Source organism: Elephas maximus, chromosome 9, assembly GCF_024166365.1.
Source record: "Elephas maximus indicus isolate mEleMax1 chromosome 9, mEleMax1 primary haplotype, whole genome shotgun sequence".
NCBI classification, from domain to species: domain Eukaryota; kingdom Metazoa; phylum Chordata; class Mammalia; order Proboscidea; family Elephantidae; genus Elephas; species Elephas maximus.
In genome coordinates this window covers 48,951,043-48,976,409 of record NC_064827.1, presented here as the reverse complement: position 1 = coordinate 48,976,409, position 25,367 = coordinate 48,951,043, and the positions used below count along the sequence as shown (strand labels likewise).

General features: G+C 43.2%; 1 protein-coding gene across 2 annotated transcripts in view; it reads right to left on the bottom strand.

The window, feature by feature from the left end:
• Positions 1–3,837: 3,837 nt before the first annotated feature.
• Positions 3,838–25,367, bottom strand: part of COL15A1 (collagen type XV alpha 1 chain) — a 120,836-nt gene continuing 99,306 nt past the window's right edge. Inside the window, exons 29-41 of one of the 2 annotated variants that reach the window (XR_007518617.1) lie at positions 24,117–24,162; positions 21,832–21,912; positions 21,112–21,161; positions 20,889–20,990; positions 18,833–18,977; positions 16,316–16,380; positions 14,596–14,724; positions 14,418–14,477; positions 13,649–13,714; positions 11,622–11,807; positions 10,067–10,182; positions 6,756–8,843; positions 3,841–5,239 (exon numbers count right to left, since the gene is read on the bottom strand). Coding sequence is in view for 1 of the 2 variants with exons in the window: in XM_049895496.1 (XP_049751453.1) it covers positions 8,630–8,843; positions 10,067–10,182; positions 11,622–11,807; positions 13,649–13,714; positions 14,418–14,477; positions 14,596–14,724; positions 16,316–16,380; positions 18,833–18,977; positions 20,889–20,990; positions 21,112–21,161; positions 21,832–21,912; positions 24,117–24,162 (1,260 nt within the window). In the remaining variant the exon portion in view is untranslated. Of the gene's footprint in view, positions 8,844–10,066; positions 10,183–11,621; positions 11,808–13,648; positions 13,715–14,417; positions 14,478–14,595; positions 14,725–16,315; positions 16,381–18,832; positions 18,978–20,888; positions 20,991–21,111; positions 21,162–21,831; positions 21,913–24,116; positions 24,163–25,367 lie in introns of both variants that reach the window. The other variant, XM_049895496.1, reaches the window with a different exon arrangement.

Below are 25,367 nucleotides of genomic sequence, written 5' to 3'. Positions count from 1 at the left end.
GGCAGATCAGGCACAGAGAAGGAAGCACAGATGGAGGGGAAGACACATGCCACATGAAGATTGCCAAGGAACCAAGGAACAGAAAACTAGAAAAAGACAAGAACATTCCTCCAGAGCAAACAGAGAGAGAAAACCTTTCCTGAGAGTCAGTACCCTGAGTTTGGGCTTCTATCTTCCTAAACTGTGGGAAAATAGATTTCTTTTCGTTAAAGCCACATGCTTATAGTGTTTGTTATAGCAGCACTAAGAAACTAAGATGTATGGGGTCCACATTTGCCACTGATTGGTCAAACTCTCTCCAGTCCCCCCGAGAATAGGAGGGCAGAAAGAAATTTCTTCTCTGCCAGAGAAGTCTTTGCTGTCTCCATCCAGAAGGATGGAATATATGTTTGACAATGACAACTGAAACTGCTTCTACTTCCCTCTTTTTTAAAATAGATATTGTGTGAGTGTGCACAGAGTATCATTGAGTTATAGGTGGCAAGAGCATGAGTATATCCAGTAGGCTTTTTAACTATATCTTGTCCAAACTATTCCTTTTCATTTATTCAACACATTTATTGAGCACCTACTAAGTGGCAGATCCTCTTCTAGACCTGGGGATACAATAATGAAGAAAACAAATGACAGCAAGTGAATCTTGCCCTTATGGAATCATTCCCACACCAAGAAATGGCATGTCAAAATCCCAGGAATTGTGCTTTATTCTTCTCATTCTCTCATAACTGAGACCTATAAGCAAGGCTCTTCCTCCTAAATTAATTCCAAACCACACCACTTCTCACCATCCCCACTGCTTCAGCCACAGCCCAGGACATCATCATCTCTCAGCTAAATCACTGGAAGAGTTTATTAATGGTCCATTTGCCTTCAGTGCTGCCCCTACAGTCCATTCAGTACCCAGAAGTCACAATGATCTTTCCAAAGCAAAAATCTGTTCACATGCTTTTAAGCCTAATGGATCTGTTGAAAGCAAAAATCTAGGCAATCTTATCTATCTCAGTAATAAAATGGATTGTTAGCCATAGGATATGACTACGTGGTTGTGAAACTGTCTTTGTGTATATAAAGGGTAAATGTTGGTTTTCCTTTTTCTGATGATGGAAAATGTCATAATGATACACCCAATTATACAATTTTCTGCCCCCCCCCAAAAAAAGAGTTCATGTCCCTGTCCTGCTTAAAACCCTCTAGTAGCTTCTCAGGGCAAGCAGACATAAAGTCTAAATTCCTTACCTTGGTCTACAAGAACCTACATGATCTGTAGCTGCTTACCTAAAAAAAAAACAAAAAAACCCATTTACCCTCCCTTATCTCCCTCTGTCTTCTGCATTTACTTTTTCCAGCTCCTATCAGCCTTGTTTGTGCTCTTTAGATGCTCCAAACTAGTTTGAATCTCAAGCCCTTTAAATTTAGTGTTCCTCCTTTTTGGAATGTTCTTTCCAGATCTTTGCAAGCCTACCTCCTTTCTATTGTTCAGATGTGACAGGATGTTGAATGGGATTTTTCCTGTTGTCTGGGAATTCCAGCTAAAGCCCTTGGTGAGGATAAAGAGGAGCTAAGGACATCATCTTCTCTAGAGAACTGCCCACACTGACACCAGACTCTCCTCCCAGGGCTTACTAAGAGGTGTCAGAACTGCCCCTACCAGCTGTGCTTTATCCCTCCTCCCCAATTTTCATGAGATGATTGGGCATGAGAGAAAGAAAGAAGCTAGAGTCAGATTCATCAGCCTTGTGGGAAGTGCAATGATTGTGGTAAAGAACAATACCCACCCGAAGCCAAGTATTGGGAGAGATTCCAAGAGAATCAGACATAGAGGGGGGTCTCTGAAAAAAAGGGGGATTAGCATGCTATCCCCAAGTTGGATATCCATTTTCTAATTTGCTCTTGGACTGAGTAAAATAGGAGAGAACTGGCGATATTTCAGGGTGGGAATAGGGGCAGAAGAGGAGCTGCCTATACTCCTACTGTTGGCCTGGCAAGAATGGAAACATTTCCAGTTGGGCTAAGTGGACATTGCAGAAGGTAGTTGGGCTTGGGCCTCACAAGCCCTCCAGAGGACCCATCATCATTTAAAGCCTGCCACAGACAGGGTATTAATGACCACTGTCAGCTAGAAAAGCAGTAACAACCTAGAAAGGTCTACTGCTGTGGCCAGATAAGTAAAGAGGCTCTCGTCCCCTTTCCTCTCCTGCCCACCCCAATACACTGGAGGAACCTTGAAGAAGGAGGGGAAGTTTCTCCAAACGTCACACTCTTTCCCAACCTCCGTTTCCAAAAGTCAGGAACCTAGCTCAAGGCTGCTCTACCAGCCAAAAAAAAAAAAAAAGTTTTTTTTTTTTTTTTGAGATTGACGTCTTAAAGTAAACTGGATTTTTCATAACCAGAAAGTCATGGAATCTTCTTGTGTCTGTCCTGGGCCTGTTTGCTCTCAAGATATATTTCTCACCCATCCAACCCTGTTCCATATTCTGGCTGGGGACCTGATGCTGAAAAAGTACCACGGCAAGATTTGATAGAGACCTGTATCGGTGGCAGATGGGGTTGAGGTGGGAGGATACCAGGACAGAGTGATCACGGCACGGACCATCTCAAGACTGCCACGACTTCTGCACAGTTCTCAGCAACACCAGCTCTTCACTGCCAGTGGAGCGGTGACGCCAGGGAAGTGAGTCTGGCCACAAGGGACATGCCTGACTTCCACTCCCCACCAAGCACCCACAGGTAAACAATGAATAGAACTAATTTCTGGGCAAATATAAGCAACTCTGGAATATTTGAAGGAAGAAATTTTGAAGACTTTTTGAGGAAGGAAAAGACTGGACTTTGTCCTAATTTCACATCTAAGGGCTGAGACTTGTTAATTTATGTTTTAAAAGAAACACAAATCTATTTTGTCATAACAAGTTGGGAAGATCTGAGACATATTTTACGACTACATTATCAACAATTATTTAGACCAGCATTTCCCAAAATTCCATCATCTGTACAATTGGTTATTTAATATTTTTCTTTACACCAATACACTTTTTAAAATTTACATATCTTCTTCAGCATATTAAAAAATGTGAAATTATGGGTGTGGTACTGATTTATATTTTTCTAAAAAAAAAAACACATGTTAAAATAAATACGTAACTCTTAAAATAAAAACCAGCTAAAATGCCAGATAAAATAAAAACCACCTAAAAACCCATTTCTTCCCTCTGTATTGGGAAATATAGATTTAGATAAAACGACAAATTTTCCTGACTTTGTGTCTCATAATATTTCTTCTATATTATAATATCCTCTACTTTGTGTGGTCTTAATTTTCTGTCAATTTTTATTTGGTTGTAAGTCTTCCACAAAGTTTGTTCCTCGGAAAGTGTATAACCCAAAAACAAGCCAAACCCACGGCTGTCAAGTCGATTCTGACTCATAGTGACCCTATAGGACAGAGTAGAACTGCACCATAGAGTTTCCAAGGAGTGCCTGGTGGATTTGAACTGCCGACCTCTTGGTTAGTAGCTGTAGCAGTTAAAGCAGTTAACCACTACGCCACCAGGGTTTCCCGGAAAGTGTATAAGCTGGAAAAGTTTTGAGCTTTGACATTTCTGAAACTGCCTCTCATTTGTTCTCATGCATGAAAGTCTGGCTGGCTGTGGTATTTTGAGATCATAATTCTTAATCCACAGCATCATTTATACATTGCTCTATTGTCTTTTAATTTTCACCGTTGCCAGTGACAACTTCACTGCCAATCTGAATCTCTTTCTTTATGGAAGTTTATAGAGTTTTACCTTATCCTTGAAATTTTACCAACAGTATCCGGAGAGAGTTTTTTTTAAATAATATTTTATTGTGTTTTTGGTGAAGGTTTACACAGAAGTTTAGGTTCCTGTTCAACAAGTTCTATGTAAATTGTTCAGTGACATTGGTTACGTTCTTCACAATGTGTAAGCATTCTCATTTCTGTTCTGGTTGTTTCGTTTCTGTTTATCTATTTTCCCATCCCCTTTTTTTTTATATTCATATCTTTGTTTTAATGTAATTGTTGACCGTTTGATCTAATTTAGGTGATTTTTAAAGTAGCACAGGACTCACAGGTGATATTATTTTGTAGCCAATATGTTATTTAGCTACAAGGTAACCTCGGGGGTTAGTTTCAGTTCAAGGTTTGAAGAGTATCTCAGGGCAAAAGTCTCAAGGAGTCCTCCAGTCTCAACCAGTCCAGTAGGTTTTTTTTTTAAGGAATTTGAGGTTCTGTTCCACATTTTCTCCCATTCTATCAGAATCCATCTATTGTGGCCCTGATTAGAATTGTCAGTAGTGGTAGCTGGACACCATCTAGCTTTTCTGGTCTCGGAGTAGACGAGGCTATACGTCGTTCATGTAGGCTGGGGTGGGTCTTTTGCAACGATTCTGTCCAGCATTAGTGAACCATTTCAATCTGTAGATACAGGTCTTTCTTCAGCTCAGGAAATTTTCTTTCCTTTGTTTTTTAAATTGATATTTCTCTTCCATACATTCTTCTTTCTTATTCCATAACTTCCATTATATAAATGTGGAACATTTTGTCTGTTCTCCCTGTCTTATATTTTATCTGAAAATTTATCCTTTTGTTCTGAGATCATATTAATTCTTATGAGTTTATCTGATAATTCACTAAGTCAGCTTTGAGTTGTATACATATTGTAGCTCTATTCAATTTTGGAAAGCATGGAACATGGACTTTATTTTCAAGGACTCTTGTTCTCCTAGAATTCCATGTCATGTTTCTCTTACCCCCTGAAATTTCACTGGAAATACAAATTCGTTTTTGTTTTTTTTTTTAAATCTTATCTCCTAGCTTCTGTAATAAAGTCTTTTTTATTGAAGCCATTTGCTCTGATTGATATGCTGGTTCCCTTTTTGAGGCTGCTGAATCTCCTCAGATGACTAGGTGGGGCTTGCTATTTATTGATATTTATAAATATGAAAGTCTATATTGAAAAGGATAGCTGTTTTGGGTGTTGTCACCAAGTGGGTACATCTCTATGAGCTTTCACCCAGCTGTTCCCAGCTTATCTTTGCCTCCAGCCCCTGCTGGCACAGCCTTGTGGATATCAGCATCAGGAGAGAATTGCAGGCAGGCCCTGCCTTTGCTGGGGTTGTAATATATCCAATCACACCAGCTTTATATCTTCCAGAAAGCCCTCAAGGTTTCTGTTCAGTCGATGTTGTTCTTTCTTACTTAACGGTGGTATTGCAGATTCTTTTATTTTTTTGAAAAGGAAGGGAAATTAATGTAAGCTGAAATTGTTATCTTGAAATAAAATGTAAGCCTGATATAGTTGGCTCTGCCATGCCCTGCCCACCTGCCCTTGGGCCTAACCATTGCAATGTTGTGTGGTTAGTTGCCATCCAGTCGATTCAGACTCATGGCGGCCCCATGTGCAATGCACCCCTCCAATTTCCAATTTCCAGTTGCTGTATCTCTCTGCCTGAGAGCTTTCTCAGGCATCCTGAGCCCCCTCTGTCTGTACACAGTAAGCCAGATGTACTGGAATGTAATACTCTACCCCTTTCAATGACCGATGGGGTTGGCGTATAAATACCCCAGATCCCTTGTCCTTTAGGTTGGAAACTCAGAGATGCCTGTTGTACACTGGCTTCCAGAGTGGCTAAGCAGAGAGTACAATCTAGTTACCCATAGTGGGAAAGCCTACTTTTCCTTAATTGTCTGTCTTCCCATTCCTCTACTAGTGTTTCCTGGGATCACCTCCCAAACAAGCTACTTGCAAATGAATCCTTGTCTCAGGGGAAACTCAAACCAAAACAATGACTGAGTGCAGTTTTCTCTCTTGGTGTGGAGCATGAGCTAGAGAAGAGAAGCTAGAGAGTGGGAGATCAGCATGGAAGACCAACACATGCAACAAAGCGAGAGTGACCCAAGATATTTTAAAAAGACTTTGACATTGAAAAAAATCAAATTAGTCACCATGGAAATATGCAGACTTTGCTGAATTTCCTAGCACTTGTTTTATGGTTGTTTATTATTATTATTAGGAAGAAAGGTCTGTTAGCCAACGAAAATTTCATGGATCACAACAGAATATTGTCCCATGTGCCCCCTAGGTTGGAAGGCACTCAAAATACATACATAGTGGCTGAAACAATGGACATGAGCGTACTAAGAATCATGGAGATGGCACAGGACCAGGCAAAGTTTCGTTTTGTTGCATATGGAGTCACCATGAGTCAGGGTCAGCTCAATGGCAATTAACAACAACATTATTATTATTAAGGAGGCATTCATTAAATGAATGAATGGAAAAATAGTTGGTGGTGCCATTCACTGAGAAAGGAACCACAATTCAATCTATAACAGGCAGGATCCCTTCTGACTGGCAGAAGCACACGTCCTGTGATTGTTAAATAGTCAGAGTGTCCCCCTACCTAAGCTTGCCCAGGACCCTCATTTGCAAGAAGGACCCAGAGTGCCCTGCTACCTGACACACTAGTAAGAGGAGGTCACCTTCCCTACCTCTTCTCCACCGACACTATCCTGTCTGTGACCCAGGGCCATAGTGAGCTCTAACTTAACTGGACTGCATCTTCACTTCGTGACCCCACGAGTCTCCTAGCCTGCCCCCCCCCATAGTTCCTATCCAATACCAGGCACCCCCCAACTCGATTTGCTGAGTGTGTGGGCTAGTCCCGAACAATCTACCTCTGGGGCTTTCCAACCTACAACCAACGTCATTCCATGACGCATTAGGAAGACTTACCACTCTTCTATTAGGAAGCCCCAAAGTGGAGGTTTTCGGCTGTCTGCTGTTTTTTTCTCTTCAATTTCCTTCCTATTCCAAGGACTTTTAGGGTGAATTCACTTTGCTGAGTTTCTGGGCCAGCCCAGCAGAATGGGAGGAAATATCCCAGCAGGCCACATGCCTGATGATTATGCTTCTCCTCCAGGGTCAAACCAAGGGCCAGAGATTCACAGACTTGGAGCTAGGAGGGAGCAGAGAGGCAGCCTTCAACAGTGTTTCCCTGAAAAGATCTTGGGTACTAGAGTGGGAGAGCACCTGAGTCTGAAACCAGCCCTGTGACCTAGAACAAGTAACTTCCCAAGCCTCAACTTTTTTTATTTTTTTTTCATCTGCAAAATGGAGATAAAAATACCTACCTTGCAGCATTATCATGAAAAGTAAATGGGACATATAATAAGTTTGATGTTTAATAACTGAGAGCTGATATTATGATTCTCTTATCCCCACCCGTTTGAAAGAAAGAAGCAGACTTGTCCAAAGTCATGCATTGAGATAGTGGCAGAGCCACTGTTCATCCAGCTTCCCAGTCTTGGGCTCTTCTGCCCAACCCAGTTGGCTCCCACCAGGTGGAAGACGACAGGCAGGAGCAGATGAGCATGATGGAAAAATCTTCTCATTGTCTGATCATTTCTTCAGGGGTATTACAAGTGGCAAGGAGTCCCTGGGTGGTGCAAGCGGTTAACCACGCAGCTCCTAACTGAAAGGTTGGAAGTTCGAACCCAGCCAAAGGTGCCTCCAAAGAAGGGCTGGCAATCTGCTTTCAAAAAGTAACAGCCATGAAAACCCTACTCTGCAACACACGGGGTCGCCATAAGTCAGTACTGGTTAGCTCAAGTGGCAGGGGACAACCCAGGTCGGCTTCCACATCAACGGTGAAGAATAAAGGGACTGGGGTGGAAAAAAAAAGTCAACCAGAAGAAAGCACCTGGAAAAGATGTCTTTATGGCCACTGTCATGGAAAAAAAGATCGAAGTATACAGCATGGAGATATACATTTCTCAGAAAATTCATCCCTATGGACCTTTTTGGTTTCAGTAAATGTTGCAGTTATAATTCAAGAGTTGCCAAACGAAAGTCATAAAATGGGGGGGGGGGGGGGTTGGGAGGGAGGCAGAGGCAAGGGAAAAGTAGTAATTATGTGCCATTTCTTTTCTTGTTTCAGATAATTTAGAGTCTCAACTTTTCCAGCAAGTCAGAGTTATATAAACAGATGCCATACTAAAATATGGTTGTGTAAAAATATAAAACTCCTAAAGCATGATGGCAATAATATTTTAGAGGAAAAAAAAAATTAAACTCTGGTAATATCTGAAAATACAAATAGGATCATTTGAGCAGTTGTGTTTCTCTGAATAGCAGTCAGCAAGCATTGGATGTAGGCTCAGGAATAAAGCATTCGGTCTGCACATAACTTAGATAGGGGTCACATTTCTAAACACTGACTTTGAAAGAAAACATGAAGGACATCTTACACTCAACAGCAATGGTTAAAAGGAGGAAATCACTTTCTGAAGGATGCATGGGCAGAAGGCCATGACTTTTATTTCCAACTTGCTCTTAACCTGTGTTGGGATGTGTTCGCTTCCTACTGCATGGGGTTTCCTGCAGAATCTAGCACCAATATATGAACCAGATTTTGTCTTTGATCTGAGTCCTTTATGTCTTCAGTTTTGAGCGTATTGTATTGAGGTATGTTTTCTTTGGTTGCTGTTGTGGTGAATGTGTAATTAAAAAACAGTAATATTTACAACATTTAAACATTTTAAATTTCAGTGTCAACTTTTCATGTAAGAAAACTGGACGATGTTTAGGAATCATTGGAAGGTCATTCATTACTTTCTAGCATCTGTCATGAAGCTGTTTTCGATACACAGAACAATGAGCCTACTAGCACAGTTATATGCTTTCTGGTCCAGAATCTTCCCTGTGCTCAGTGGGGAGGCGAGTCCTGTGACTGCCATGTCCTCGGTTCGCCATGCTTCACAGTAGTTATCCACCAGACGGATGCCATGGGCGTTGGAGCCATGCCAAACGATCTTCTCTGGCCTAAAAAGTAATTTTGTTGTATTACTTTTGGAAATGACACTTCTTTGTGATATATCTTGGTGAGTGAATTGGCATAAGCCTAGGGAATCAAGGGTCAAGCTCCTTAACCCTCCATGGATTGACTTCAAATGATCTCCTGCCCTCATTGCTCTTTCCATCTTTTTGAACACACTATATATTCCAACCACAGCCAGGTTGTAGCTGTTTTCACATCATACCTTGCTGCTGTGAATTTGAACCTTTGCTCATGAGGTCCCTTCATCTGGAGCGGCCTCTCTTTCATTTTCAGTCCAGGGAGTCCTCCTCATCTTTCAAAGCCCAATAAATGCCTCCTGTTGCATGAAGCCTTCTCTGATTCTTGCCCCCAAGCTATTGCTGTTGCGTGCTGGCGAGTCGATTCCAACTCATAGTCACCCTATAGGACAGAGTAGAACTGCCCCATAGGGTTTTCTAGGCTGTAATCTTTACAGGAGCAGATTGCCTGGTCCCCTCTCCCTTGGAGGAGCTGGTGGGTTTGAAGTGCCAACTTTCAGTGAGCAGCCAAGTGCTTACCACTACACCACCAGGGCTACTTTGCCCTCAAATAAGAACGAATATTTCCTCCATGCTCTTATCATGTTATCTCTGTTTCCAATTTATAATTACATTATTCTGCCTAGAACCATAGTTTGTCTGTGTGTGTCTTTCCCTGTAAGGATAAGAGTAGGGGCCATGTAGGTTCATCATTGTGCCCTCTGGGCCTGACACTGAGTCCTGCATAGAGGAGGCACTCAGGAAAGGTTTGCCAAGTTGCTCTACTCTGAAAAGCATACATAGTTTTCAAAGAATTAGAGTGCAACTCACAGTTTAGGGTTACAGAATCACCAAGGGTAGCATCACTCACCACTTACTAAGTGCCTACTGCATGCTAGATGTCCTCACACATATTCATTCATTTTATTCTCAGATCAATCCTATGGCATATAATTACCTCGCCCATTTTACAGGTGAGGAAGCTGAGGCTCGGAGAGTGGAAGAGACCTGCCCAAGGTCTCATGTTGAGCTACTGGACCTAGGTTTCCTGGTTCTAAGGCCAGAGCTCTCTCCATACCCCTCAACTGCATCACTGATGCTTAATGCTAGCAACATCCTAGAGGGGCAGCTGATGATGGCATCCCATGTTGGGACGTCTCCTAAAGCTGTTTGTCATACCATACACCACAAGGTCTTCCACCACCACTTACCAAGAAGGATCTGTCATCACGTCTCGGCCATCAAAGGAGTATATCGGAACATGAGTATTGAACTGACCTCCGTGGCCAGAAAAAATCGAGTCCCAATTATTAAAAAGTACTTGGCCCTATGAAAACAAAACACTACTTTAGAATCATTATATGATCTGACTGCAAATGGACTAGATTTCTACTCATTGTTCAAGGTTCAGATGCCACCTCACACCTAAGCTCCCAACCCCAATCCCAGAGCCTGGACAGAGTTGGGACTCTGAAATGTTTGTGGATTGCTCTATAATCCATCCTTGAACCCTGCTGGTCTGGATCTTTTATTTCTCTTACTATATGTGGGTACAAGGCTCCTCTCCATCAAATGTATATTTTAGGTCTTTATTTTATTTTCAAAATTTTATACATATATGCTGTGCTTCAAATTTGTGCCAGTGCCACTCTGCACTGTGGGTGATGTGGAGACGAATCTCTTTGTCCTTTTTCATGAAGGAGCCCAGTCTCTTGTGGAGAAGCCCATGAGTACAAATGATCAAGTAAGCGAACTGTTGGAAAAGAACCCTGGGAGAAGAGACAGAAAGTGCTTGCGTGGGGTTAGGACGGAACTTGTTAGCCTTAGGTTCCAACTCAAAATTCTACGGTTACAGGGACCAAAGGGTCTCAAAGTGCCTTGGAGATCTAGGTAGTAGTCAGAATCGAGAATGTGTCTCAATAGCGGCAGAATTGTCCCTCTTTCGTCTTAAAGGAGACAGCTGCTTCCACGGTATAAGTGAAGGAACCTACGGGGGCCTGCTGGCCAGCAAGTGGGGGCAGAGAAATGTCTGCCAGCTTTGACAGCTTAGATGCACAGAGAGCACCAAACCAGGGTGCAGGACAGAGTGCTTCTGCCCTGGGACCATGTTCACAGCTGTTCTTGGCTGCCACTTGGCAATGCCCTGTGGAAAGAGGCATCCTTGGGTGGAACAAAGAGCCCAGACGTGGGAATCGGGGAAACTAAGTCTAGATTTCAGTGACTTTGAGCAAAGTGTTTTTTCTCACTGAGTCTTCATGTCCTCTTCTGACAAACTGAGAAAAGAATAACTTCCATCTTTACTGTATCTATTAGGATAATGATGTTGTTGTGTGGCCTCAGGTTGATCCTAACTCATAAAAAAAAAGCAACCTGTAAATCTTTATGGGAGCAGATTGCCAGGTCTTTTCTCCTGTGGAGCCACCGGTGGGTTCAAACTGCTGATCTTTTTGTTAGCCACCAAGCACTTAACCATTGGGCCACCAGGCCTCCTTGGATAATGAATGTAAAGTGCTTTATAAACAGAAAAATGAAACTATATAAATGAAAAAGATCACAAGACCATCAAAGCAGGAAGGGTCAGTCTAAATATAAGAAAACTGAGGCCCAGAGAGGGAAAGTGATTTGCCTAAAATCACACAGCCGGTTAGGGACAGAGCTGGGCTTTGAACCAGCAGTCCTCTGATGATCTCATGGAATGGCAGCAACCTGTGGTCCCTGGAGTGACCAGTGCATCTGGAAGACAATGGGAAGAATATTTGTTTTTACCTTGAGGTTCACTATTGGAAGGCTGTATCTCTCTGCTTTCCTCACAATTGTGGAAAGATCTTGCAAATGGGAGGATAAGAATGCCCGGTAGGTGGACAACAGTCCTGCAGCCCTGGCCTGCTGGAAGCACTGAAAATCAGCTCGAATGTACCCAGAAAATGGCATGTTCAGAGCAACCAAGTGCAACTGAAAAAAGTGAGAGAAAAGATGTTGCAGTCAAAGAGCTAAGGGTAAATACCAATACTTATAACCTTCTAATGCGCCTAATAAGGTCATAGACTTCTTAGGATGGAAGCATTTTCGAGGTCATCTTATTCACCCTCTACCTGAAGTTGGAATTTCAGTTCCTGCTTGAGTGTTTCCAGTGTCTCATGATCTCCCAAACCAGCACGTTCCAGTTCCAAACAGTGCTAAATCGTAGAAATGCCTTCCTTATACTGGCTCCTTGGATCAGCCTTTGGACTATTAGTCTGAGATCTCTGGGTCCTCCCCCAGCCCAGTTTCCTGCTCACAGCAGAGATTTTAAGTTGGCTTTGCTTCTACGTCCCAAGCTCCCTTTAGCTCTCTGCCTGCTGCCCCTTTCTTCCATCTCCCTAGCAGGCCTGGGACCAGGAGGAAAAGACATTGAAAAAAGAAGGGCATGGCATTTATTACTAAGGTAGCTGGCATAGAGTCTTTTGGAAGCTAGGGATCATATAACAATTCTACCCTCAGTAAAGGCCAACAGCCAAAATCAAAGCCATTCCATAGTTTGCTTTCTCCCACAGTTTCTCTCCCCAAACCTGGCCCTCTCTACTGCCCTCTCTCCCAACCCTTTCTGCCATACCCTCAGAATACATTTCATGATCAAGGGCCACTCATTCCTCCTCCTCCACCCCTCCTCCGTAATCTAATCTCAGGAGTTACTTTATCTCATAGCACAGAGCTGGGGAAGGATGGTGCAAGACCTGGGTCTAAGGTGTCAGAAAAGAAAAATGTTTTCAGATGTCTTAAGTCAAAGGACAGGGAATGAGCCCACATGGTGGGGCAGGAGGTTGTGGTGCTTTTCTTCTGTTTCTGTGGTGCCTAAAGCCTTCAGTAGCTCCCCACTGCCCACCGGAAAAGGTCGAAGTTCCTACCCTGGCTCCCAAGGCCCTTGACGACTAACCCTTGCCCTTTCTGATATCTGCAGACTAAACTTCTCCTTTCTCAGCCGCACTGGAATATTTGCCATTAGAGAAATGCACAGTGCTTCCCCTGGCCTCCCACCAGCCCACAGTCCCTCTGTCAATTCCGATCCTCCTCCTACACCTGGCTCACTCCTGCTCCTGACTCTCCTTTGGGTCTTAGATTAGACCTCACCTCCTCACGTAGACTTCTCTGACTTACCAGCACTGGCCTTGCGCAAACCATTTATCACACTAGATTGTAAATGCTTATCTTTTTGTGTGTGTGTGTGGAAGTATACAGAGCCAAAGATACATCGTTTCAATAGTTTCTACATGTACAGTTCAGTGACATTGGTTACATTCTTCAAGTTGTGCTACTCTTCCCATTATCCTTTTCTACATCATTCTACCATGATTATCTTAAACTCACTGCCCCTTAAGCTTCCCATCCAACCTTTCGAGTGGCTATTGTCAATTTGATCTCACATAGATAAGTCTTTAAAAGAACACACTGCTCAAAGAAGATGTACTTTACTAATTAAAATAAGCTTTTTTGTTGTTGTTCAAAGAACACTTCAGGGGATCGTTTTGATTTAAAGATTATCTAAGGGCAATAGTTTCAGGGGTCTCATCCAGCTTCAATAGCTCCAGAAAGTCTGGATTCCATTGAAAATTTTTAAAAGTTGTTCTGTATCCCCTTCCATCAGGATTCTTCTACAGAATTTTTGATCGAAACGTTTGTAACTGCCTATCTTTTGTTTGCCTCTCTCACTACTCTGTAAGCATCTAGAGGGTAGCAACTGTGTGCCAAGCACAGGAGGTAGCACATAGCAGACACACATTAAATATTTGCAGAGTCAATGTGTGAATTGTACTTACCGCAGGCTTCTCATAATTGGTACTTAAAATAGGCGTCAGTGGAGGCTGAGGACGAGGCTGATGTGGCTGTTATATCAATGAGAAAAACAAATGGTTCTGAATATGCCTTGAATACGCATTGAATTCGTTTTTCAGTACACTGAGGTCTTAGTGCAGTTTTTCTTGAGAAGGTACTTTAAATAGTTTGTTATTGTCTTTGGGCCACTCTTAACTGTGAAGTTTCCTGCTCCAGTAAAACAATTAACCTCAGAAAGAGAGGAGATGGTCTCAAGCCTTTTAGAAGGAGCACCGAATCAAGGAAGCAGAAGACCCATGTTTTATGGCTCACTCTGTCACTTAATAGAGCTAGTTACTTCTTCAGAGCCTCAGTTTCCTCATCTGCAGAATGAGGATGATAGTACCTGCCTCACAGAGTCACTGTAGGACTAAAAAATGGACAATGTTCTTATCAAGCCAAGAAGTCTCAGGGCATCAAAATTAAAGCGCTCTTCTAGACTGCTTACACCAAGCAATGATTTCACAGATGAATAAACTGAGGCCACGTAGGAATTCAGCTACTACAATGGGAAAGACAGGTCCCCAGCCTCTGGGTCCAGTTTTTCCTTGACTCTATTGTGAGACTCTTCTGTTGGCGCCTGGTATTTTCTGGACTTCCACAAGATACTAAACCTGGCTGTCTGGAGCTCGGAGAGCTTGATGCTTAATACCAGGGGGACTCGGTAAACGCTGACAACTGAAGGAACAAGCTGCAAAGCCGGAAAATACTCACATTGCTGGCAAGTGCAGGGGGTGGAAGGCTGTCGGCAGGAATGGGGATCAGTTCTCCCAGCTTTAAGGAAAACAGGACAGCGAGGATGAAATACCAACAGGAAAGTGGCATTCCCAGGAGCAGACTATTATTTTTAGAGGGTATCGAGGCCGTTTGTTAAAGAAACTTTAAAAATTACCTGTAATTTTTTCCAGCCTTCTCTGACACGGATGAAAAACTCAGTGCTGTCCCTCAGGTAGATGAACGTCCCTTCTATAACCAAATGTGCTTTCTGCAGCATCTCATCCATGCTGTTGAACACTGTGACCTGTCAGATAATTTTAAATTCCAAACACTGCAGTTATCATTATAGCAGTGTCACAGTGTGAAAGCTGGCCCCTTTGTAAAGTCAACAATGAGCCATTCCCTCATACTCTATCAAAAGGCTTATTTATTGTGCCCCGTGGAGATACATGACTTCATTAATAGTCAAAGGGTGTTCTTTTTGATGAAACAAAACCATATATTGCTTTGAAACACAAGTCTAAACTATAAAGAATTTAACAAATTACAACAGAAAAGGGTATTTCTTGAGTACAAGGACACTTAAATAGTGTAAGCAGAGCTGTCTGTTGGGTTTTGCATTAGCAAAATCACCGGGAAGTGCTACCACTGGCATTTTTTCAGCTGCTCAGTGACCCTAACGTTTTTAAATGATGCTATCTTGTGCTGTTCTTAAATGGTTTCCAATTTGTTTTCATTTGGACAGAAATGAAATAAATATAAAATAAGAAATGCAAGCAAGTGAGCAACTTATGCTTGGGTCTTGAAATCTTGTGCCTAGCTGGGTAGTTACAATGTTACATACAGGATAGAAAACGGTGGTCTGCAATTTCTCTGTCTAGAAAACCGCCAAAGTTAGACCGTCATCTTGGAATTTTAGAAGAAGACATAAACTAAAAAAACCAAACCCATTGCCATCGAGTCAATTCCAACTCAAAGCGACCTCATAGTGTTTCTTAGGCCATAAATCTCTATTGAAGCAGACTGCCACGCCTTTCCCCCACGGAGCTGTTGGTGCTTTCAAACCTTTCGGCTAGCAATTGATAAAAATCTATTAAATAGCATCAAATCTCAAAGATGTAGCAGCCAAAAGAGGCATTTTTTTCTTTCATTTCAACTCAGATTCTAAAAAAATTAATTTTCAATTAGCCTTAAATGACTTTGTGAATCCAAATGGCTGAGAAATTCTCCCAAAGTGGCCAAGTATCAAAATTCTACCATCTGCTGGAGAGCTCTTCTTTTGGCAGTCAAATTTTGACTAAAATCCAGCAAAGACGGAGGAGCGTTCCTAGGACGCCTGATCTCCTTGTGAGGTATTTGTCCACCTTTTGTGCATTATTGTATTTTCTTAGCACTCAATGGCAATGGGTTTCTGCCCTGCCCAGTGATCTGCAGGGTAACGAATGTGCGAGCAACATGCTTTGACGGAATAGAGAAGGCTGGCCAGCACAAGGACCAGCACAAGACCACTTGTGTTTATAATTTTTGATGTAATATGATTGGTTCTTATTATAGCTTAGTCAATTAAGGATTAGAAGGATGGAACTTAAATAATAAATGATTGCTTTTTCTGTATCTTATTACTTTGTTAAGTCAACTGAATAAATAATGAACACTGCTTGCAGTATTTAAACATCTTCGTACTCATAAAATATTTCCTTGTTTTAATTAACCCGTAAGCCATAATTAGATTTGTCTCTCAAAGTAATACATAGTTTTGTTTTATCTACCAGTTCTATTTTCATGGAGGCCTTATTCCAAAATAAAACACGTGCCAGCTGTGAACACTACAGCCAGAGTTTTAAGTAATTTCATCCAAAGCAGAATGGAAAATACACATTGGTACCAATACTGACCAGGTTTCTGGTTCCAGGAAGCCCTGGTTGTCCTGGAGGACCTGGCGGGCCTGGGAGGGCCACAGCTAAGACAAAGAAGAAAGGGGAAGTTAAAAAACACACTTGTTGAAAAATGCAGAGAGGAGTGTTCATAACCCCTTTCACAGTGCTGCCAAGCATTCCACTCTAACTGCATCTTGGATGCTCTGGGTCCAGCATGTGACCCAGGTTGCAATGATTGATTCGGGGAACACCTGGGATTCTTGACTGAAGCCCTGGATCAATCAAGCCATGCCTAGAACTTTTCAGTTTTATAAGTGAATAAACTCCTTTCACTGTTGTTTGTATAAGCCAGTTGGAGTTTTCTGTCATTTGCATCCACAAATGTCCTGACCGATACAACATACTTCACCCAAAAGACAACCATATGACAGAAGAAGCAGGCTCTGAAAGAGGAGAAGGTGTTAGGCTTCAGAAGGAGGGCAGGACAGTGCTGTGACAGGAGCCCTGACCTTGGGGCCAGGAGACATGGATTCAGGTCACTGGTTTGTCAATTCCTAGCTGTGAAAATGGAGAAAAGATTGAAGTTGTCAAGGATTTCATTTTACTTGGGTCCACAATCAATGCCCATGGAAGCAGTAGTCAAGAAATCAAAAGACTCATTGCATTGAGCAAATCTGTTGCAAGAGACCTCTTTAAAGTGTTAAAAAGCAACGAGTTTGTTTTGTTTTGGGGGGCGGTTATGTTTTTGTTCTTCTACTTTTCTAACTCTATCATCCTACCCCACACCCCTCTCATTCTCACCCCAAAATTGTGAAGTTCTTGGCAGAGTTAAGGATGTTTTTACAACTCCCAGAATTACTGTATGGAATTTTTCAGGTCGTTCCATGCAAGTCTGCAGTTCCTACGAAGGACTTGAAAAATCTACATGTAGGTGATGAATGTCTAGGGGAATAGAGGGTTAAATGACTTAGGTTTGGATTCTAGTCATGCCACTTACTAGTGTTTGTGGCCTTGACCAAGTCACTTAACCTCTCTGAACTTCAGTGTTTTCATCCATTAAATGAGTTTGATAGTATATCCATTTCATCTCCCCCACTACAGTTGTCGTGAAGGCTACACGAGATGATGGACAAGTGAGTGTTCTGTAAACTGTGAATTGCTGTATATTATGTGAGGGGCAACCCTTACTCAGTAAAAAGATGTGTCCTGGGTCTCCCTATTCTAGTGTTACTACAAATTTTCTACATCCTGACCACATCCTATAATATCCTTCCACTTTCTGTAATGTCCTTCCACTTCCTGAAATGCCTACTCATCCTTCAAGGCTATGTGGGCACCTGTGGTTTTATCTGTCCTGTACCTTCCATCTTTGCAGGATCAATATCCTCATTCCCTTCTCTTGGGATTTCCTCTTTCTACAATCATTTGGTTTCAGAAGGAGCTGCCATGTTTTTATGTGATCCTATCTCCTCTACCTCCTGTCACATTATTGGCCCAAGGTTGGGCACCTGGTCCAAGACAGGCCAATGAGAAGACTTACTTCCCCTACCTCAGGGCTTTTCCAACTAAAATTGAGAAACACAATCAAGGTTTCTAGCTGATGGCAGAAACTGTAAATTGTAGGTAGCCATATTTCCCACCATGCAGCAGATGTGGTCTCTGGTGAGGAAATACAAAGCTGCCAAACAGACAAAAGCCAAGATCAGAAATGGTGAGAGAGTCCTCGCAGCAGGTGAGTTCCTGAGGACCAGTTGCAGGTCTGCCCCTCTCACAAATTGATTGTTCATCCCCTTCTTCCCATCCAGTACATTTTCCTTTGGTTTGATCTAGTTTGATTTAGGTTTTGGTCACTTATAGCCAAAAAATCCATTACTAAGTCAAAGCTCCAGCCCCCCAGCTTCTGTAAAACTCTCCTTAATACTGCAAACACTGTGGACTGTAGGTCTCCCTTTTCTGTAACTTCCACCACACCAGGCTCAGGCCAATCCAAACAAACAATCAAAAATGCTTACTGGTGCTATTATTGCTACTAGTATTATTATTTTCCAGCTACACTGATTTGGGTCCTAATCTTGTGGGTGCCACTTATTAACTGTGTGACCTTCGAAAGGTTTTTAGGTGTTTTTGAGTCTCGCTTTCCTCATCTGTAAAATGAGGTTTCTAATATATTCCTTGAAGGACTATTGTAACAATTTAATAAAATAATGTAGTAGAGTGACCAGCTGAGCACCTAATGCTAGGTAAACATTCAATAAATGGGGATTTCCTTCTATCTCACCCATATTACATTTGAGAAACTGAGGCTCAGAGAGGTGATGAAATTTTCATAACAAGAATCAATGCTGGTCCCTAATCCACACGCTTGACTGTCAAATCCCTAAGGCCCAGGCATTGACAAAGCTGCTCAGAAGGAAATACCCAGGACACAGACCTCTGTTAGTGCGGTTTACCAAAAGCTCTAAGAAGCCACCCAGAAGTGGTGACCCTGAACACAGGAAGGACAGCATGAGTGAGGGGCCAGCTCATAGTACCAACCTGCTCCCAGGATAGCTGGAGGTCCTGGTGGCCCCGGGGGTCCTGGTGGCCCAGGGGTGCCAGGTCTTCCAAAGCCAGGTGGCCCAGGCAGCCCAGGAGCACCCGGGGGTCCTTGAGGCCCGATGATCGTTTCTCCTTTCTGGCCCTATTAAGGCAAGTACACAGTCACAGAAGAGAGAAAGCAACATAAATCACTACAAGTCCATTCAACTCCTTTAATAAAGACATCTGTTTGGACCTCTTGGTTAAGTCATCCAGGCTGTGCTCACCCCACCCACCATCTTCCACCCTATCTAGTTGGTCTCTCGATTGTTCAGATTCCCCCACATCCAGCCTTATCTCTTCACTACAACACCACCATCCTAAGATCAGGCCCTCAGAAATGCTTTTCTTTAAGAGTTACTCTTTCCTCTGATCATATATATATATGCCATGCTATTTGTAGAAAATTTAGAAAATGCAAAAAAAGAATGATAAGGAAAAGTGAAAAGATTTAGAGTCAACACTCTGAGGAAATTTCTATTAACATTTTGATGTTTCTTCCAGTCTTTTTTTTCCAAGGCTTTCATTTGTGCAATTTTCACACAATTGAGATCATAGTGTATACACATTTTCATATTCTGCCTTTTTAACATCACTGGTATTCCCAATCATTAAATACTCTTCACAATCAGCATTTTAGTGGCATATTATATGCCTTTTTTTTTTTTTTTTTTTTTTTTTTACCTCTATTAAACAATCCTCTGGACATCTAGGTTTTTCTAAAGGTTCCATTCTGCCATTCAACCAATGGATGGAAGGACAGGCTTTTCTTACATAAGCTCCATCAGGGAGCAGTATAGTGCACTAGGTAATAGCCCAGGTGTGGATCCTGATCCTATCCTTTCTTACTCTATGGTATTGGTCATGCTACTGATCCTCAGTAAGCCTCAGTTTCCTCCTCTGTAAATGGGAATAATGATGGTAACAACCTCACAGGATTATTATGAAGATAAAATGAGATAATTACATACTTGGTATAGAGATAAAATGCATACTTAGTATAATGTCCAATATCCAGTAAGAAGTCAGTAAAAACCAGCTGTTGCTATCATTATTCTCAGTACTGGGATCAACTCAAGGTGGTGCAAGACCTAAAGAGCAGCAGCCCTCCTCATTGTGTTGAATGACACAGACAGCCCTGGAGTCAGAGGCCCCTTGGAGATCATCTAGTCTAGCCTTTGCATTTTACAAATGAAGAAACAGACCTAGAAAGAGGAAAGAACTTGCCTAAGGCCACAAGGTGAATTAAAAGCAGAGCTGGAAATAGCACCAACACCTGTCTCCTGGCTTTGCTGATTCTACCTTTATGGTGAGCTCTGGGACCAGAATTTGGTGCTGGTCCCTGAGGGTCAATAATTGGATTACATTTTCTTTGGGGACACAGCTTGATTTTCTCTCATGTGGCCTGGAGAAACCTCATATCTTACACCAAACCTGTCTAGGCGCTACTTTCTTGATATGATTTCAGAAAGGTCAAATAAAAACTTAGTTACCGTCAAGTTGATTCCGACTCATGGTGCCTCATGTGTGTCAGAGTAGAACTGTGCTCTATAGGGTTTTTAATGGCTGATTTTTCAGAATTTGGCAGCCAGGTCTTTCTTCTGAGGCACCTCTAAGCAGACTCAAAACTCTAACCTTTCAGATCAAATAGCTCCTCTAAAAATACCTCCCCACTTCCCATTCTGCCTCTGTTATCTCATGTGTCCATCACTGGTATGTAACTCCTTTATGTTGAGTGGGTTTCCCACCATTTACATGAATAAGACAGTGCGGTTAATGGCCTGGAGTTACCTGAACATATAAAGTCTTGGCCAGCTCCCTTTCTTCCATGGGCCTCAGCCAAGGTCACCATCAATAAACAAGTATGGGGAAGAGCTGGTCAATGCCCAAGTCCTGCCTTCAGCTTGTAGTACTATGACTGACCCTTAACTCTCCAACTGCCTAATCTTATTGAGAACTTTCAGGGAAAGCCATAACTCCTTGAGGAAGACGGCTGGGAGGGATTACTACTCACAACCAGTCCAGGACTTCCTGGCAGGCCCGGAGGCCCAGACACAAAGAAATTGCCATTAGAGTCTCCTTTTTCGCCTTTGAAGCCCCTGTCTCCATTCTCTCCCTGGAAGCAGAGAACATAGGACTATTTTAGTAATTTAGTAATTTTAGGGATGAAGTTGGTTTCCGACATAAGCCCAAGAACTTGGAAACACTGGCCAAATGTTTAGTAGAGAAATACTCACCTTCAAACTGTTCAGAAAATGTCTCAGATAAGTTGGATCAACTGGAGGACCTAAAAAAGAAATGCTTCATAAAATTCACAATCATAATTTCAGAAATTTAAAAATAAAAGTCTCCCAGTTGGCAGCCACTGTTATATGCTACAGGAAGTAAACTAGGTTTGTCTAATTGAGTGATCACTGACTTGGAATCAGAAGTGAGTCCCTAGTCCCAGTATTCCACTTACAAGGTTGGAAGAACACCAACTGTGCAGCAACTCACCTCCCCCAAGCACTTGTGAGAAGCACTGTTTCCACAGATCTGGGACTATATCACTCCCTTCTCCTGAACTCTTTATATGGGAATGGGGCACAGAAAGGAACCTTTCAGAGACCAGCATTTGAGGAGTTACCACCTTTCCCCACTATGGTGTGTGAGGTGGACACTAGATCAGACAGACAGGATACCCCTTTGCATTTCTGGTACCTGAGACACTGTGGGATCTCGAGCAAGTCCCTGGCCCACTTTGGGCCTCATTTCACATATGAAACATGAAGGAACAGGACTTCTGGTCTCTCTTGATAACCTTCTACCTTGGACACTCCTCGCCCATAACTGGGTCTCTCTAGAACTCAGTGGAGCTTGAGGTCAGGGTTGAAATGTAATCAGTCTTACTCTCTGGCTCTGTTACATTTCTCAGGAACAAAACCCAAAGGCAAGATCTGGAACAAGAGCTGGGTTACCTGGTGGTCCCTGGGCTCCCTGGTCACCCTTTTCTCCTTTTGAGCCAGGAAGACCCCAGGAACCTTTTTCTCCTTTAACACCTGCCAAAAAACACACACACTTAAAAAAAAAAAAAAAGATTGTAGAAAATCACCATTCCATATAAAACTTTTCTGAGACAATTTTCAAGATAAGCTCTTCAGCAAAGTCCACTCAAACAAACAAAGGCCTATTGAGGAGTCACTAGGTATAAAATCCTTTGCTTAATGATGGGGAGAGCAGAGGCAGATACGTCAGACACAGTTCCTGACCTTGAAAAGCTTGGTTTCGTTGGGGAGCCAGACAGAGCTAATGATAATGCAAGGCGAGATGAAATAAGTGCTATCATTAAGATACCAACTGTGCATCATGGGAGCCCAGCAGAAGCTACAATTAACTCTCACATGGAGGGCTTCATGAATGTAGGCTAAGGCTCAATCCCAGGTCGGCTTTCCGCCTCATCTTATCCATGCCTGTGCAGCATGGTAGTGTAAGGGGAGAAGAGGAATCTTTTGAGTTGGTGACTAGGGCTCGCAAAGGACAACTGAGTATTCCACTTACAATGTTGGAAGAACACCAAGTGTACAGTGACCCACCTCTCCACAGTGCTTATAAGAAACTCCTTTTTCACAGAACGGAAGCTACAGCCACTCCCTTCTCCCCCAGCTCTTTATGTGGGAGTGGGGTACAGAAGGGAGCCTCTCAGGAGACCAGCATCTGGCAAGGGAAGCTACCCCCTTTCTGTACCACAGTGGATGGGATGGATACTAGCCCAGACAGACAGAACATCTCTTCAAATTCCTGGTTCCCAAGAGGTGTGAAAAAGCAACCTCTGAAGCCTAGAGATGGGGGTAGACAGGGTAGATGAGGTTTGTAGGCTCAGGATTTTCAATATGGGAGAAGGAAGGTGAGCATCAGAGGCATGTGGTATGGTGCTGCTGTCCTGGGGTCAGTAGGAAGATGCAATTGCATCTTGCAAGGCCTCACCGATGTTGTGGGAGCTGCTTGAGACTGAGGACCTGATGGTGGGGCCTCCACCACCTACAGTAAGACCCCAGACAGTGGTGACAACCAGAGAGAAGGACAACGAGCTTGCCGATGCAGCTCACCTCAGGGAAGAGTGGTGACCACCCACAGTGAGTAGGAGGACATGGGCTTGGCCGGGGCTGTCACACTCAGAAAGGTCTGTTCCCTCTCCTTCCTCCCACAAAGGCCCCACAGGGAAGGGGAATAACTGGGCATCTGAGAAAGCAAAACCACCTCCATACCCTCCTTTCCAAGGTCCACCTTGCCCCAGAGGAGAAGGGAGAGACTTAAATTGGATCAAGCATGGAGTTTTAAAATAGCCTAGACTTGGGTGTTTGTAACAGAGAGTGACCAAAAAAACAAAAACAAAAACACAGGACCAGATGTCATTAGGGAGACTGCTACCTGACAGCCTGGTGGTAGCAGAGACTAGCCAGAGGTGGGTGTTGTTGGAAAAAGAAGATCTCCTGTCTAAAGCACAGGTATTCAGACTCCTTAACTAAAAGGGGGACAAATGGCCTGGCAAGATATGGGGACCGGGAAGTTAAGAGTGACTGCTCACCTATAGGTTTCTGTCTCATGGCCTATTCCTCTCTGATGTGTTGGGCATAATCTTCAATAGGTCATGGACATACTGACATTTATTAATCAAAACTCCAAGCCAGTGCTTCTCACCCCTGACTGCATACACATCACCTCGGGAGCTTGTTAAAATGCAGATTCTGCATTTCCAACAAGCTCCAAGGTGACGCTGATGCTGATGCTGCTGGTCCAGGAATCCTCCAAGGCAAGGGTTTTCTGAGCTCCTGTGGCCCTTCCCTGCATTATAGCTCTTGGTCTATTGCATTATAATTGTTTTCTAAATAGTTGGTTTCACCTAAGGGCCTGGGTGGCAGGAACAGGACAGGATTCATGTGTCTCGGCTCAGTACATGGGACAGCCAACAAGCAAGGTGCAGGCATTAGGGAAAGTTTTATGAACCAACTAACAAATGAATTGCTTCCTCCTAACTAGGGGGCTCAGCCAAAGTGTGTAGGATAGACAGATGAGTGACAAAACCAAACAGTTTCCCAACTCCACACCATGACTCAGCTACCACTCCCTCCCCAACCACATGCAGTCAGACCTTCCTGACCACCTACTCTGCACCCAGCACTGGACAAATGGAAACCACCTTCCCTAGGGCTACTAGGGTCAGCAAATGTCCTAGAGAAATATAGATGAAGAAGGGCAGGTGTACCATGGAAGGTGATGAGCTCTGAATTCCCAGGATATGTGGTACCAACCTGAAGAGAAAGAAAGGCAAAGTCATACATTGCAAATCCTGTCCGGTGTCTCCATGCTTATACAGCCACCGTCCCCGGGGTATGCGTCAGGAGGGCCAATGTCATGCAGCCAGGCCTTCCTTTGGATCTGGAGGCCCAGGAAGCCAGAGTGCCCCACCCCTTGCCCTCCCACAGCCCTAGATGCACAGGTATCCCAGGCCTTCAGTTGGAAGGCCCATTATGTAGCTAGACTGGAGTAGACAGAACTGGGTCCTACTGGCCAAAACCTCAGCATAGGGGAAGCCCAAAGCTTTAAGACAACAAATCATGGCAGTGCTGGTTTGGCCAACGATGAGTATCCTTGGACTCCTTTCTCATGGGTTAAGATTGATTCATGTGAGGGGTCAAGTGTCCCAGTGAGTGATGTACCCAGCCATTAGCTTTGCTATTGTATATAGTCAAAGATAAGCATAACGAACAGACACTAACTGCAGTGGTAATTAATATGGGGTTATCATTAGACTTTGGGGGACTCCCCATCCTGGACTCTCCATAAAGTTCCAGGGGTCTGGAGTCCCAGCTGTTGTAGATAATATTCCTTCTCCTTTTTTCCTCACATTCTTGCATTTTCTTATCTTTTAAAACAGAGCCACCTGTAACCTTGCTTATGTAGCCCACCTTCACCTTTTCCCCAGTTGATGTGTACAATCAAAATGATCCCTCTGGCGCCAGCATTCTTCGGTGCTTATGGGTGGAGGGTCACAAGCTGCTGAGGGGTCACAAGAGAAGGTGGGGGGGCACAGTAGAAAACTTTCCAGGAAAAACCTTTCTAGGTTAAGGATGAAAGTTGCAGCACCGAGCTGTTATCGTGCAGCTATGTTGATAAAGTTCCTCCACTCCACTGTTATGGGGTTGGAAGGGGCTGGCGTGAGAAGGGTGATGTGAAATGCTGGACGAGAGAGGACACATTTCTGTTTCAAAATGTTCACTTGGAAAATCGGTCAGGAAATGTCCGTGCCCCAGGTGCCATGGTGTCTACCCAGGCAACATGAACTGAAAAACTCACCTAAAATACTTTGAGCTTGTCTTTGGCTTCTCTTAAGGTGTCCCATGACCCCTAAAGGCCACCGTTATTGCAGAGGGTCCAGGCATAGGTCATGGTAATTAAGGTGACATTTTTCAAGAACTCTAAAGTTTGTCAAGTGCTGTCACGTGACTGGTCCATT